Source organism: Patagioenas fasciata, chromosome 35 (assembly GCF_037038585.1).
Source record: "Patagioenas fasciata isolate bPatFas1 chromosome 35, bPatFas1.hap1, whole genome shotgun sequence".
Classification (NCBI taxonomy): domain Eukaryota; kingdom Metazoa; phylum Chordata; class Aves; order Columbiformes; family Columbidae; genus Patagioenas; species Patagioenas fasciata.
The window spans coordinates 2,717,306-2,732,231 of NC_092554.1; the positions used below are offsets into that span (position 1 = coordinate 2,717,306).

Genomic DNA, 14,926 nt, shown 5'->3' on the forward strand with positions numbered 1-14,926 from the left:
TGGGGTGCACAATTTGGGGTGCAGTGGGGTGCACAGTTTGGGGTGCAATGGGGTGGGGTGCACGGAGGGGGATGCAATGGGTTGCACAGTTTAGGGGTACACGGGGGGGTGCAGACTTTGGGGTACAATGGGGTGCAGAGTTTGGGGTGCAATGGGGTGCACAGTTTGGGGTGCACAGGGGGGTGCAATGGGTTGTACAGTTTAGGGGTGCACGGGGGGGTGCAGTGGGGTGCAATGGGGTGCACAGTTTGGGGTGCACGGGGGGGGGTGCAGTGGGGTGCAGTGGGGTACAATGGGGTGCAGAGTTTGGGGTGCAATGGGATGGGGTGCACGGGGGAGGATGCAATGGGGTGCAGAGTTTGGGGTGCACGGGGGGGTGCACAGTTTGGGGTGCAGTGGGGTGGGGTGCACAGGGGGGATGCAATGGGTTGCACAGTTTGGGGGTGCACGGGGGGGTGCAGTGGGGTGCAGAGTTTGGCGTGCAATGGGGTGCACAGTTTAGGGGTACACGGGGGGTGCAGTGGGGTGCAATGGGGTGCACAGTTTGGGGTGCATGGGGGGGTGCAGTGGGGTGCACAGTGAGGGGGTGCGGTGGGGTGCAGAGTTTGGGGTGCAATGGGGTGCAGAGTTTGGGGTGCAATGGGATGGGGTGCACGGGGGAGGATGCAATGGGGTGCAGAGTTTGGGGTGCAAGGGGGGGGTGCACAGTTTAGGGGTGCAATGGGGTGCACAGTTTGGGGTCCACGAGGGGGGTGCAGTGGGGTGCACAGTTTGGGGTGCATGAGGGGGTGCAATGGGGTGCACAGTTTAGGGTGCACGGGGGGGATGCAATGGGTTGCACAGTTTAGGGGTACACGGGGGGGGTGCAGAGTTTGGGGGTGCAATGGGGTGCACAGTTTGGGGTGCATGGGGGGGTGCATGGGGTGCGCAGTTTAGGGGTGCGATGGGGTGCACAGTTTGGGGTCCACGGGGGAGGGGCGTGCAGTGGGGTGCAGAGTTTGGGGTGCAATGGGGCTCATGGGGGGTGCACATCGAGTGTCCATCCCCATGCACGCCCCCCCCCCCCCCCCAGCCCCCCATTTCCCCCCCGGGGGGTGCTTGGACCCCTCCGTCTCCCATCCGGGCTGCTCAGGGTTAAACGTGGCGGTCACCGCGAGTTGGGGGGGGGACACATACAGACCACCCCCCCCCCCAATTCCAACCCCTCGGGGGGGCGCTGGGGCCGGGCCCGGCCGCTCCGGCCTTTGTGTCGGAGAACGGGGAGCGCGGGGCTGCGGCACCGGGACCAGGTCCGGGGGGGCTTGTGTGCGATGGGGGGGTTGGAACGGCTTGGGGGGGGGGCTTGTGTGCGATGGGGGGGTTGGAACGGCTTGGGGGGGCTTGAAATGGCTTGGGGGGGGTGGGGGGAGGGGTGGTTTGTATGCGGGAGGGGGGGGTTTGGAATGGCCGGGGGGGTTTGGAATGGCTGGGGGGGTTGGAATGGTTGGGGGGGGGGTTGTGTGCAAGGGGGGGTTTTGGAACGGCTTGGGGGGGTTTGTGTGCAAGGGGGGTTCGGAACGGCTTGGGGAGGGGGGGTTTGTGTGCGGGGGGGGTTTGGAACGGCCGGGGGGGTTTGGAATGGCCGGGGGGGGGGGGGTTGGGTGCGGGGGGAGGGCTTGGAATGGCTTGGTGGGGGGGGGGTGTGTGCAGGGGGGGGGTTGGAATGGCCGGGGGGGTTTGGAACGGCCGGGGGGGTTTGGAATGGCCGGGGGGGTTTGGAACGGCCGGGGGGGTTTGGAATGGCCGGGGGGGTTTGGAATGGCCGGGGGGGCTTGAAATGGCTTGGGGTGGGGGGGGGGGTGCGGGAGGGGGGGGTTTGGAATGGCGAGGGGGGGGGGTTGGAATGGCTGGGGGGGTTTTGTGTGCGGGGGGGGGGCTTGGAATGGCTTGTGGGGGGGGGTTGTGTGCAAGGGGGGTTCGGAACGGCTTGGGGAGGGGGGGTTTGTGTGCGGGGGGGGTTTGGAACGGCCGGGGGGGTTTGGAATGGCCGGGGGGGGGGGGTTGGGTGCGGGGGGAGGGCTTGGAATGGCTTGGTGGGGGGGGGTGTGTGCAGGGGGGGGGTTGGAATGGCCGGGGGGGTTTGGAACGGCCGGGGGGGTTTGGAATGGCCGGGGGGGTTTGGAATGGCCGGGGGGGCTTGAAATGGCTTGGGGGGGGGGGTGCGGGAGGGGGGGGTTTGGAATGGCGAGGGGGGGGGGTTGGAATGGCTGGGGGGGTTTTGTGTGCGGGGGGGGGCTTGGAATGGCTTGTGGGGGGGGGGTTGTGTGCAAAGGGGGTTCGGAACGGCTTGGGGAGGGGGGGTTTGTGTGCGGGGGGGGGCTTGGAATGGCTTGGGGGGGGGGGGGGGGGTGTGCAGGGGGGGGTTGGAACGGCCGGGGGGGTTTGGAACGGCCGGGGGGGTTTGGAATGGCCGGGGGGGCTTGAAATGGCTTGGGGGGGGGGGGGGGGGGTGCGGGATGGGGGGGTTTGGAATGGCGAGGGGGGGGTTGGAATGGCTGGGGGGGTTTTGTGTGCGGGGGGGGTTTGGAACGGCTGGGGGGGGGTTGTGTGCGGAGGGGGGGGGGTTTGGAATGGCCGGGGGGGTTTGGAATGGCTGGGGGGGTTTGTGTGCGGTGGGGGGGCTTGGAACGGCTTGGGGGGGGGTTACGTGGTGGGGGGGCGGTTTGCAGGGGCCGGGGGGGGTTGCATGGTCCTTAGGGGGGTTTATATGGTCCTGGGGGGGTTTATATGGTGGGGGGGGACATTGCAGGGTCCCGGGGGGATTACGTGGTGGGGGGGTTGGTTTGCAGGGCCCAGGGGGGGTTGCATGGTCCTGGGGGGCTCTGCAATATGGGGGGGCACATTGTGTGGTCCTGGGGGGCTCTGAAATATGGGGGGGGCACATTATGTGATCCTAGGGGGCTCTGTAATATGGGGGTTTGGGGGGGGCACTTTGCATGGTCCTGGGGGGCTCTGCAAGCTGGGGGGGCACATTGCATGGTCCTGGGGGGCTCTGCAATATGGGGGTTCGGGGGGGGGCACTTGCATGGTCCTGGGGGGCTCTGCAATATGGGGGTTCGGGGGGGCACATTGCATGGTCCTGGGGGGCTCTGCAATATGGGGGGGCACGTTGTGTGGTCCTGGGGGGCTCTGCAATATGGGGGGGCACATTGTGTGGTCCTGGGGGGCTCTGCAATATGGGGGTTCGGGGGGGGGCACTTGCATGGTCCTGGGGGGCTCTGCAATATGGGGTTCAGGGGGACACATTGCATGGTCCTGGGGGTTCTGCAATATGGGGGGGCACATTGTGTGGTCCTGGGGGGCTCTGAAATATGGGGGTTCGGGGGGGGCACATTGCATGGTCCTGGGGGGCTCTGAAATATGGGGGTTCGGGGGGGGCACATTGCATGGTCCTGGGGGGCTCTGCAATATGGGGGGCACATTGTGTGGTCCTGGGGGGCTCTGCAGTATTGGGGTTCGGGGGGGGGGCACTTTGCATGGTCCTGGGGGGTCTGAAATATGGGGGTTCGGGGGGGCACATTGCATGGTCCTGGGGGGCTCTGCAATATGGGGGGGGGGCACATTGTGTGGTCCTGGGGGGCTCTGCAATATGGGGGTTCGGAGGGGGCACTTTGCATGGTCCTGGGGGGTTCTGCAAGCTGGGGGGGCACATTGTGTGGTCCTGGGGGGCTCTGAAATATGGGGGTTCAGGGGGGGGCACTTTGCATGGTCCTGGGGGCTCTGTAATATGGGGGGGGCACATTGTGTGATCCTAGGGGGCTCTGTAATATGGGGGTTTGGGGGGGGCACTTTGCATGGTCCTGGGGGGTTCTGCAAGCTGGGGGGGCACATTGTGTGGTCCTGGGGGGCTCTGAAATATGGGGGTTCAGGGGGGGGCACTTTGCATGGTCCTGGGGGCTCTGTAATATGGGGGGGGCACATTGTGTGATCCTAGGGGGCTCTGTAATATGGGGGTTTGGGGGGGGCACTTTGCATGGTCCTGGGGGGCTCTGCAAGCTGGGGGGGCACATTGCATGGTCCTGGGGGGCTCTGCAATATGGGGGTTCGGGGGGGGGCACTTGCATGGTCCTGGGGGGGTCTGAAATATGGGGGTTCAGGGGGACACATTGCATGGCCTGGGGGGCTCTGCAAGCTGAGGGGGCACATTGTGTGGTCCTGGGGGGCTCTGCAATATGGGGGGGGCACATTGTGTGATCCTAGGGGGCTCTGTAATATGGGGGTTTGGGGGGGGCACATTACATGGTCCTGGGGGGCTCTGAAATATGGGGGTTCGGGGGGGGGGCACTTGCATGGTCCTGGGGGGCCCTGCAAGCTGGGGGGGCACATTGTGTGGTCCTGGGGGGCTCTGCAATATGGGGGTTCGGGGGGAGCACTTTACATGGCCTGGGGGGCTCTTCAAGCTATAGGGGGGACCCACAGCAACACCCCCCCCGCCCCCCCAGCATGGAGACCCCCAGTCCGCACCCCCGCTGGCGGCTGCACCCGGAGGGGGATCCCCGGCATCCCCCCCCGTCCCCGGAGGAGCCCGAGGGGGGGGCCCCGGTGTCCTTGGTGGCCGAGCGGGGACCGTGGACGCGGCGATCGGCGCCGGAGCCGCATGGCGGCTCTGCCATCACTACCGGCTCTACCATCACTACCGGCTCTTCCGGCTCTACCGGTGGCTCTACCATCACTATTGGCTCTACCATCTCTACCGGCTCTACCGGCGGCTCTACCATCACTACCGGCTCTATCGGTAGCTCTACTGGCTCTACCATCACTACCAGCTCTACTGGTGGCTCTACCATCACTATTGGCTCTACCATCACTACTGGCTCTACTGGCAGCTCTACTGGCTCTACCATCACTACCGGCGGCTCTACCATCACTACCGGCTCTACGGTCAGCTCTCCTGGCTCTATCATCACTACCGGTTCTACCAGTGGCTCTACCATCTCTTCTGGCTCTATCGGTGGCTCTACCATCTCCAGTGGCTCTACTGGCTCTTCCGGCTCTACCGGTGGCTCTACCATCTCTTCCGGCTCTACTCGTGGCTCTTCCAGCTCTATCGTCTCTACTGGCTCTACTGGCAGCTCTACTGGCTCTACCATCACTACCGGCTCTACCATCTCTACTGGCGGCTCTACTGGCTCTTCTGGCTCTACCGGTGGCTCTACCATCTCTTCAGGCTCTACCGGTGGCTCTACCATCTCTTCCGGCTCCACTCGCGGCTCTTCCGGCTCTATCATCTCTACCGGCTCTACCATCACTACCGTCTCTTCTGGCTCTACCGGCGGCTCTTCCAGCTCTACCATCTCTACCGGCGGCTCTGCCGTCACTACCGGCTCTACCGGCGGCGCCGGCACGGAGCTGCGGCGCTTGCGTTTCCGTCAGTTCCGCTACCAGGAGGCGTCGGGGCCGCGGGACGTGTGGCGGCGGCTGCGGGAGCTGTCGCGGGGTTGGCTGCGGCCCGAGGTGAGGAGCAAGGAGCAGATCATGGAGCTGCTGGTGCTGGAGCAGTTCCTGAGCATCCTGCCCGAGGACATCCAGAGCTGGGTGTGGGTGCGGCACCCCGAGTCCTGCGCGCAGGCCGTGGCCTTGGCCGAGAGCTTCCAGCTGGGACAGGGGCACCCTGGTGACGTTTGGGAGCAGCAGGTGAGAGATGGGACCAGGTCGCACCCCTTTGTCCCCCCAAACCGGGCGTAAAGTCCCACAGATCGCGTTGGACCCTTGGGGTCTCTATGAACTGATAAGGGTTTGATCGCGGGGTGACAATAAAACCGCGGCTGTTAAACCCCCAAACTAAATCCAGGCGATCGGGAGGGAAAGGAGGACAGAGGTGGAAAAATTAACAATGTTTTGCTAATAATAAAATAGAGAAAATAATAGAAAATAGACAAAATCGATCCTGAAAGTGGCAACAGCTGCAGGGCAGGCACCCAAAGTCCCGGGCTGGACTCTGCAGCCAATAGAGCTGGATTCAGGCTGTCACTTGGTCTCAGTTCACAAGCTGGCACCCCAAGTCCCGGGCTGGACTCTGCAGCCAATGGAGCTGGATTCAGGCTGTCACTCGGACAGCTCGTGAGGTCCCCTCCGAATTTTGGCCATAAGGAAAATGGAGTGAGATCCTCCTGATCTCCCACTTCTATGGGAAGTATCACGTGAATGGGGGGACAGCGGGATGAGCGTGAATAAAGGGTTTAGTTTAGATATTGTAAGGATATACTTGGGGAACATATATATATATATATAATATAGAGAGAGCCATAGCACCCTGACGCCTGGTCTGGGAAGCTAAGCAGGGTCGGCCCCGGTCAGTGCTTGGATGGGAGACCATGTATATACACCCATAGCACCCTGAGAACGCCTGATCTGGGAAGCTAAGCAGGGTCAGCCCTGGTCAGTGCTTGGATGGGAGACCACAGATATACAGCCATAGCACCCTGAGAATGCCCCATCCCATCTGATCTGGGAAGCTAAGCAGGGTCGGCCCCGGTCAGTGCTTGGATGGGAGACCACTCATATACACCCATAGCACCCTGAGAACGCCTGATCTGGGAAGCTAAGCAGGGTCGGGCCGGGTCAGCGCTTGGATGGGAGACCAGAAGGGTCCAGACAGATTCTCCTGTCCCTCTGCTCTGCCCTGGTAACCCCACACCTGGGATATTGCGCCCAGGGGGGTTGTGGAGTCTCCTCTGCCACATCCACCCCTGGTTCCTGTGTCACCTCACCTGGGTGTCCCTACTCGGAACGGATGATCTTTCGAGGTCCTTTCCAACCCCCTGGGTGCCCTTTTCCCGCAGGTGACGGTGCGTGTGAAGGTGGAGGACATAGCCCCGGGGGACCCCGAAGAAGCCGGGGAGCCAGCGAGCCCCCCATTGGAGTCACCCCATGTCCCCTGTGGGGCCGGGCGGCAGGAGGAGGTGACATGGACCAAGGTCAAGTTTGTCCCCAAGGAAGAGGAGCAGCACCCACAAGAAGCAGGTGAGAGGCTGAAAGCAGAGAAACCCCCCCAAAAAAGGGGTGAAGAAGCACCTGGGGGGGGGTGGGGGTGGTAGGGGGTGTCCTGCCCCATCTCCTCCTCCCCATAGATGGTGTCATCGGTGGGTTTGGGGGCAGTTTTGTCACTGTCACGGAGGCACCGCCAGGTTGGTTTAAGGGACAACGGGGTCCGAACCGGCTTGGATGAAACCGGTGAGAAATAGGGATTTAGCACCCAAAATGTGCACGGGAAGTGTAAATCCACGTGCAAACGTGCACGGGAAGTGTAAATCCACGTGCAAACGTGCACGGGAAGTGTAAATCCACGTGCGATCCTGCGGGGGTTCATTGGTGACCCCCATAGATCCACGCAAGGGGCCGAGCCTCGGCGAGAGCCCCATTTTTATACCCTGAGTAACCTGACTGTGGGCGTTCCAGAAGCTTCTCTGCACCCCCACACTGGTTGGGGGTGCCTCTGAACCCCCCAAACACCCCCACACTGGCTGTGGGTGCCCCTGAACCCCCAAACACCCCCACACTGGTTGTGGGTGCCCCTGAACCTCCAAACACCCCCACACTGGTTGTGGGTGCCCCCCAACCCCAAACACCCCCACACTGGTTGTGGGTGCTCCTGAACCCCCAAACACCCCCACACTGGTTGTGGGTGCTCCTGAACCCCCAAACACCCCCACACTGGTTGTGGGTGCCCCTGAAGCTCCAAACACCCCCACACTGGTTGTGGGTGCCCCTGAAGCTCCAAACACCCCCACCCTGGTTCTTGGTGCCCCTGAACCCCCAAACACCCCCACACTGGTTGTGGGTGCCCCTGAACCCCCAAACACCCCCACACTGGTTGTGGGTGCCCCCAAACCCCCAAACACCCCCACACTGGTTGTGGGTGCCCCTGAACCTCCAAACACCCCCACACTGGCTGTGGGTGCCCCTGAACCTCCAAACACCCCCACTCTGGCTGTGGGTGCCCCTGAACCCCCAAACACCCCCACACTGGTTGTGGGTGCCCCTGAGGCTCCAAACACCCCCACACTGGCTGGGGGTGCCCCCTGGGCCGGGTTTGGGGGGGATCGATGGTGGCGGCGTCTCCCCCATTGAGAACCAACAACCTCCTTCCCCCAGCAGGTCCCACCATGGCCAGCAGAGACCCAGGGGCGCCCACTTCCCATCGCCGAGACCCCCCCCACCCACCCAGCGCCCCCCGGGGTGCCCCGGCGGCCAGGACCCCCCCCCATCGGCGCCAGATCCCGGGGGATCCAACCGCCTGCCCACAGCCCCTCGGCCGAGGCTCCGGAGCAGCCCAGAGCCCCGAGAAGCCCTGGGTGAGGCCACAGATCGTGTCCGGTTCGGGGCCATCAGCTCAAGGGCAGGGAAGCATTGGGGGTTCCAGTGCAGGGTGGCAAAGGTGATGGAGGGGGTGGAGCATCTCCCATGGGAGGAAAGGGATAAATACCATATACACATATATATGTATATATATATATATATATACACACAGCCATAGCACCCTGAGAACGCCTGGTCTGGGAAGCTAAGCAGGGTCGGCCCCGGTCAGTGCTTGGATGGGAGACCAGCTGGGAACAGCAGGTGCTGTGGGCTGAGCCAGCACTGGGCCCTTGTGGCCAGGAAGCCAATGGGACCTGGGTGGGGTTAGAAGGGGGTGGTCAGTGGGTCAGAGAGGTTCTCCTGCCCCTCTGCTCTGCCCTTGAAACAAGGGTTTAGTTCAGATACTACCAGGATATACTTGGGAACCATATATATACACACACACACATATATATATATATATATATAATGACTGATCTCGTCTGATCTGGGAAGCTAAGCAGGGTCGGCCCCGGTCAGTGCTTGGATGGGAGACCACAGGAAGGCCAAGGGGACCTGGGGTGGGTTAGAAGGGGGTGGTCAGTGGGTCAGAGAGGTTCTCCTGCCCCTCTGCTCTGCCCTTGAATAAAGGGTTTAGTTCGGATACTACCAGGATATACTTGGGAACCATTATATACACACACACATATATATATATATATATATATATATAATGACTGATCTCATCCAATCTGGGAAGCTAAGCAGGGTCAGCCCCGGTCAGTGCTTGGATGGGAGACCACAGGAAGCCAATGGGACCTGGGGTGGGTTAGAAGGGGGCGGTCAGTGGGTCAGAGAGGTTCTCCTGTCCCTCTGCTCTGCCCTTGAATAAAGGGTTTAGTTTAGATACTATCAGGATATACTGGGGGAACATATATGTATATAATATATAGAGAGCCACAGCACCCTGAGAGTGCCTGATCTGGGAAGCTAAGCAGGGTCGGCCCCGGTCAGTGCTTGGATGGGAGACCACAGGAAGGCCAATGGGACCTGGGGTGGGTTAGAAGGGGGTGGTCAGTGGGTCAGAGAGGTTCTCCTGCCCCTCTGCTCTGCCCTTGAATAAAGGGTTTAGTTCGGATACTACCAGGATATACTTGGGAACCATATATATACACACACATATATATATATAATGACTGATCTCATCCAATCTGGGAAGCTAAGCAGGGTCGGCCCCGGTCAGTGCTTGGATGGGAGACCACAGGAAGCCAATGGGACCTGGGGTGGGTTAGAAGGGGGTGGTCAGTGGGTCAGAGAGGTTCTCCTGCCCCTCTGCTCTGCCTTGGGGAGACCACACCTGGAAGCTTGGAGAAGAGACTGAGGGCTGATTGATTAATTAACGGTGATCAATATGGGAAGGGGGAGTGTCGGGAGGAGGGAGCGACACCGGTGATAGGACAAGGGGCAATGGGTACAACTTGTTCGGGGTGAACCGGGTGCCCAGGGGGGTTGTGGAGTTCCTGTTCCCATCCCACGGCCGAGCTTTCGGGGTCTAATCCTTGCCGCGATTCCGTGGTCCTGTGCAGCGGGAGCCTCCGTCGCCCGGGCAGGATCGCCCGTACCCCTGCGTCGAGTGCGGCAAACGCTTCGCGCGGCTCACGCACCTCAAGACCCACCAGCGCACGCACACGGGGGTGAAGCCCTACGCCTGCGGCGCCTGCGGCAAGAGCTTCGGCCACCTCTCCACCCTCACCACCCACCAGCGCCTCCACACGGGCGAGCGCCCCTACGCCTGCGGCTCCTGCGCCAAGACCTTCACCAACCCCTCGGACCTCAACAAGCACCAGCGCAGCCACACGGGCGAGCGCCCCTACCCTTGCGGAGCCTGCGGGAAGCGCTTCAGCCAACAGTCCAACCTCACCATGCACCGGCGCAGCCACACCGAGGAGCGGCCCTACCCCTGCGGCGCTTGCGCCAAGAGCTTCAAGTACCTGGCGGACCTGACGGTGCACGAGCGCTCGCACACGGGCGAGAGGCCCTTCCCCTGCGCCCAATGCGGGAAGGGATTCAGCAACAAGTCCTCGCTGGCCCGGCACACGCGGATCCACGCTCGGGCGGCCGCCAGGGACAAGTGATGGGGATGGGGAAGGAGGAGGAGGGTGGGATGGGGAGGTTGGGTTGGGTTGAGTTGGGTTGGGTTGGGTTGAGTTGGGTTGGGTTGGGTGAGGTGGACCTGGTAGCCCCAGGGAGATGAGTGAGAGGGTGGTGAGATGATGGGTGAGGAGCGCGGTGGATCCAGGATGTGGGTCCATGGTCCTGGGGATGTGACATGGATGGGGTGACCATGGGATGCTCATTGATGGACTCATGGTGGCTCCAGGACACAGCATCCCAGAGATGTGACATGGATGAGGTGACCATGGGCTGCTCATTGATGTCCTCCTGGTGGCTCCGGGACTTGGGTCCATGGTCCTGGAGATGTGACATGGATGGGGGTGACCATGGGCTGCTCATTGATGGACTCATGGTGGCTCCAGGACTTGGGGCTGTGGTCCTGGAGATGTGACATGGATGGGGGTGACCATGGGCTGCTCATTGATGTCCTCCTGGTGGCTCCAGGACTCGGGTCTGTGGTCCTGGAGATGCGACATGGATGGGGTGACCATAGGCTGCTCATTGATGTCCTCCTGGTGGCTCCAGGACACAGCATCCCAGAGATGTGACATGGATGAGGTGACCATGAGCTGCTTATTGATGTCCTCCTGGTGGCTCCGGGACTTGGGTCCATGGTCCTGGAGATGCGACATGGATGGGGTGACCATAGGCTGCTCATTGATGTCCTCCTGGTGGCTCCAGGACACAGCATCCCAGAGATGTGACATGGATGAGGTGACCATGAGCTGCTTATTGATGTCCTCCTGGTGGCTCCAGGACTTGGGTCCGTGGTCCTGGAGATGTGACATGGATGGGGTGACCATAGGCTGCTCATTGATGTCCTCCTGGTGGCTCCAGGACACAGCATCCCAGAGATGTGACATGGATGAGGTGACCATGAGCTGCTTATTGATGTCCTCCTGGTGGCTCCAGGACTTGGGTCCGTGGTCCTGGAGATGTGACATGGATGGGGTGACCATGGGCTGCTCATTGATGTCCTCCTGGTGACTCCAGGACTTGGGGCTGTGGTCCTGGAGATGTGACATGGATGGGGTGACCATGGGCTGCTCATTGATGTCCTCGTGGTGGCTCCAGGACTTGGGGCTGTGGTCCTGGAGATGTGACATGGATGGGGTGACCATGGGCTGCTCATTGATGTCCTCCTGGTGGCTCCAGGACTTGGGTCTGTGGTCCTGGAGATGCGACATGGATGGGGTGACCATGGGCTGCTCATTGATGTCCTCCTGGTGGCTCCAGGACTCGGGTCTGTGGTCCTGGAGATGCGACATGGATGGGGTGACCATAGGCTGCTCATTGATGTCCTCCTGGTGGCCCAGGAGTTGGGTCTGTGGTCCTGGAGATGTGACATGGATGGGGTGACCATGGGCTGCTCATTGATGTCCTCCTGGTGGCTCCAGGACTTGGGTCCGTGGTCCTGGAGATGCGACATGGATGGGGTGACCATAGGCTGCTCATTGATGGACTCCTGGTGGCTCCAGGACTTGGGTCCGTGGTCCTGGAGATGTGACATGGATGGGGTGACCATGGGCTGCTCATTGATGTCCTCCTGGTGGCTCCAGGACTTGGGTCCATGGTCCTGGAGATGTGACATGGATGGGGTGACCATGGGCTGCTCATTGATGGACTCCTGGTGGCTCCAGGACTTGGGTCCATGGTCCTGGAGATGTGACATGGATGGGGTGACCATGGGCTGCTCATTGATGGACTCATGGTGGCTCCAGGACTTGGGGCTGTGGTCCTGGAGATGTGACATGGATGGGGGTGACCATGGGCTGCTCATTGATGGACTCATGGTGGCTCCAGGACTTGGGGCTGTGGTCCTGGAGATGTGACATGGATGGGGTGACCATGGGCTGCTCATTGATGTCCTCCTGGTGGCTCCAGGACTTGGGTCCATGGTCCTGGAGATGTGACATGGATGGGGTGACCATGGGCTGCTCATTGATGGACTCCTGGTGGCTCCAGGACTTGGGTCCATGGTCCTGGAGATGCGACATGGATGGGGTGACCATGGGCTGCTCATTGATGGACTCCTGGTGGCTCCAGGACTTGGGTCTGTGGTCCTGGAGATGTGACATGGATGGGGTGACCATGGGCTGCTCATTGATGTCCTCCTGGTGGCTCCAGGACTTGGGTCCATGGTCCTGGAGATGTGACATGGATGGGGTGACCATGGGCTGCTCATTGATGTCCTCCTGGTGGCTCCAGGACTTGGGTCCATGGTCCTGGAGATGTGACATGGATGGGGTGACCATGGGCTGCTCATTGATGTCCTCCTGGTGGCTCCAGGACTTGGGTCCATGGTCCTGGAGATGTGACATGGATGGGGTGACCATGGGCTGCTCATTGATGGACTCCTGGTGGCTCCAAGACTTGGGTCCGTGGTCCTGGAGATGTGACATGGATGGGGTGACCATGGGCTGCTCATTGATGTCCTCCTGGTGGCTCCAGGACTCGGGTCCATGGTCCTGGAGATGTGACATGGATGGGGTGACCATGGGCTGCTCATTGATGTCCTCCTGGTGGCTCCAGGACTCGGGTCCATGGTCCTGGAGATGTGACATGGATGGGGTGACCATGGGCTGCTCATTGATGTCCTCCTGGTGGCTCCAGGACTCGGGTCTGTGGTCCTGGAGATGCGACATGGATGGGGTGACCATAGGCTGCTCATTGATGTCCTCCTGGTGGCTCCAGGACACAGCATCCCGGAGATGTGACACGGATGGGGGTGAGGCCAAACTGGTGACAATGTCCCCATGGGGCTGGTGGCTCCAGGATGCCACATCCCAGCGATGTGACATGGATGGGGGTGAGGACAAACAACTGGTGACAATGTCCCCATGGCGGTGGTGGCTCCCCGCTCCCCCCAAACCCCCACACCGGATCTTCCCCTCCAGTGTCCCTTTCGTCCCCCTTTTTGGGTATTTATTCATGGCAGTCCCCGCTGTCCCCCACTTTGTCCCCCACTTTGTCCCCCACATTGTCCCCTCCATGTGCCGGGCCTTACAATTAGAGACCAACCTACCTCACCGGGCGCTGCCCCCACAGCCAATGTGGGGGTTTGGGGGGCCCCTCGCCGCTGGGCCCCCCCAGTTCCCACCCCTTGTGCTGTAACAGCGGTTTTACCCCCTCGTCCTGCTGCTCTGGGTGTTCTTGGGGCGCCCTGCGAAGCTGGGGGGGGGCTGGGAGGGATTGGGGTGGACTGGGATGGACTGGGAGGGACTGGGAAGGACTGGGGGGGATTGGGAGGGATTGGGAGGGACTGAGGGGGACTGGGAGGGACTGGGAGGGACTGAGGGGGACTGGGAGGGACTGGGAGGGACTGAGGGGGACTGGGGGGTGCTGAGGGGGACTGGGAGGGACTGGGGGGGACTGAGGGGGACTGGGAGGGATGGGAGGGACTGGGGTGGACTGGGAAGGACTGGGAAGGACTGGGGGGGATTGGGAGGGACTGGGAGGGACTGAGGGGGACTGGGAGGGACTGGGAGGGACTGAGGGGGACTGGGGGGTGCTGAGGGGGACTGGGGTGGACTGGGAAGGACTGGGAAGGACTGGGGGGGACTGGGAGGGACTGAGGGGGATTGGGAGGGATTGGGAAGGGACTGGGAGGGACTGGGAGGGACTGAGGGGGACTGGGGGGACTGAGGGGGACTGAGGGGGACTGGGAGGGACTGAGGGGGACTCTGGGGGACTGGGAGGAATTGGGAGGGGCTGGGAGGGACTGAGGGGGACTGGGGTGGACTGGGAGGGATTGAGAGGGACTGGGGGGGACTAGGAAGGACTGTGGGGGACTGGGAGGGACTGAGGGGGATTGGGAGGGATTGGGAGGGACTGGGAGGGACTGGGGGGACTGGGGGGGACTGGGGGGGACTGGGGGGGACTGGGGGTTAAGAGCAGCTGCACAGAGGAGGACTTGGGGGATTAAACATGAGCGTAGAAGAAAGGAGAGACCTTATTGTGGCCTTTCTGTACTTTAAATGGGTCTATAGGGAAGGACAGACCGTATAGCGGCCTTTACATTCTTACAATGGGTCTATAGGGAAGGACGGACCGTATGGCGGCCTTTACATTCTTACAATGGGTCTATAGGGAAGGACAGACCGTATAGCGGCCTTTACATTCTTACAATGGGTCTATAGGGAAGGAGGGACCGTATGGCGGCCTAAAACTAAATATAGGGAAGGGAAAAGGGAAATGGGATTTTCCGCATTCGGGTTTGTTGTGTCGCAGTTTTGGGGTGAGATGACACTTGTCTGGGGGGGAAAGCAAAGCAAAGCAAACCAACTCAAACCAAACCAAAACCAACCCAACTCAACCCAACCCAACGCAACGCAACTCAACTCAACTCAACCCAACTTAACGCAACTCCACTCAACCCAACCCAACTCAATGCAACTCAACTCAACGCAACTCAAGTCAACGCAACTCAACGCAA

General features: G+C 61.4%; 1 protein-coding gene across 2 annotated transcripts; it reads left to right on the top strand.

Annotated features, from left to right (window-relative positions):
• Window positions 1-1,160: 1,160 nt before the first annotated feature.
• Window positions 1,161-10,470, top strand: LOC136114300 (uncharacterized). 2 transcript variants are annotated; one of them, XM_065859643.2, is made up of 5 exons: window positions 1,161-1,289; window positions 4,482-5,673; window positions 6,822-7,002; window positions 8,134-8,333; window positions 9,903-10,470. In XM_065859643.2, the coding sequence occupies exons 2-5, from the start codon at window positions 4,483-4,485 to the stop codon at window positions 10,449-10,451; spliced, it is 2,121 nt and encodes a 706-aa protein (XP_065715715.1). In that variant the 5' UTR covers window positions 1,161-1,289; window position 4,482; the 3' UTR covers window positions 10,452-10,470. The 2 variants fall into 2 exon arrangements, with proteins under 2 accessions (XP_065715715.1, XP_065715716.1); XM_065859644.2 differs by having other exon boundaries at window positions 8,137-8,333.
• Window positions 10,471-14,926: the final 4,456 nt, after the last annotated feature.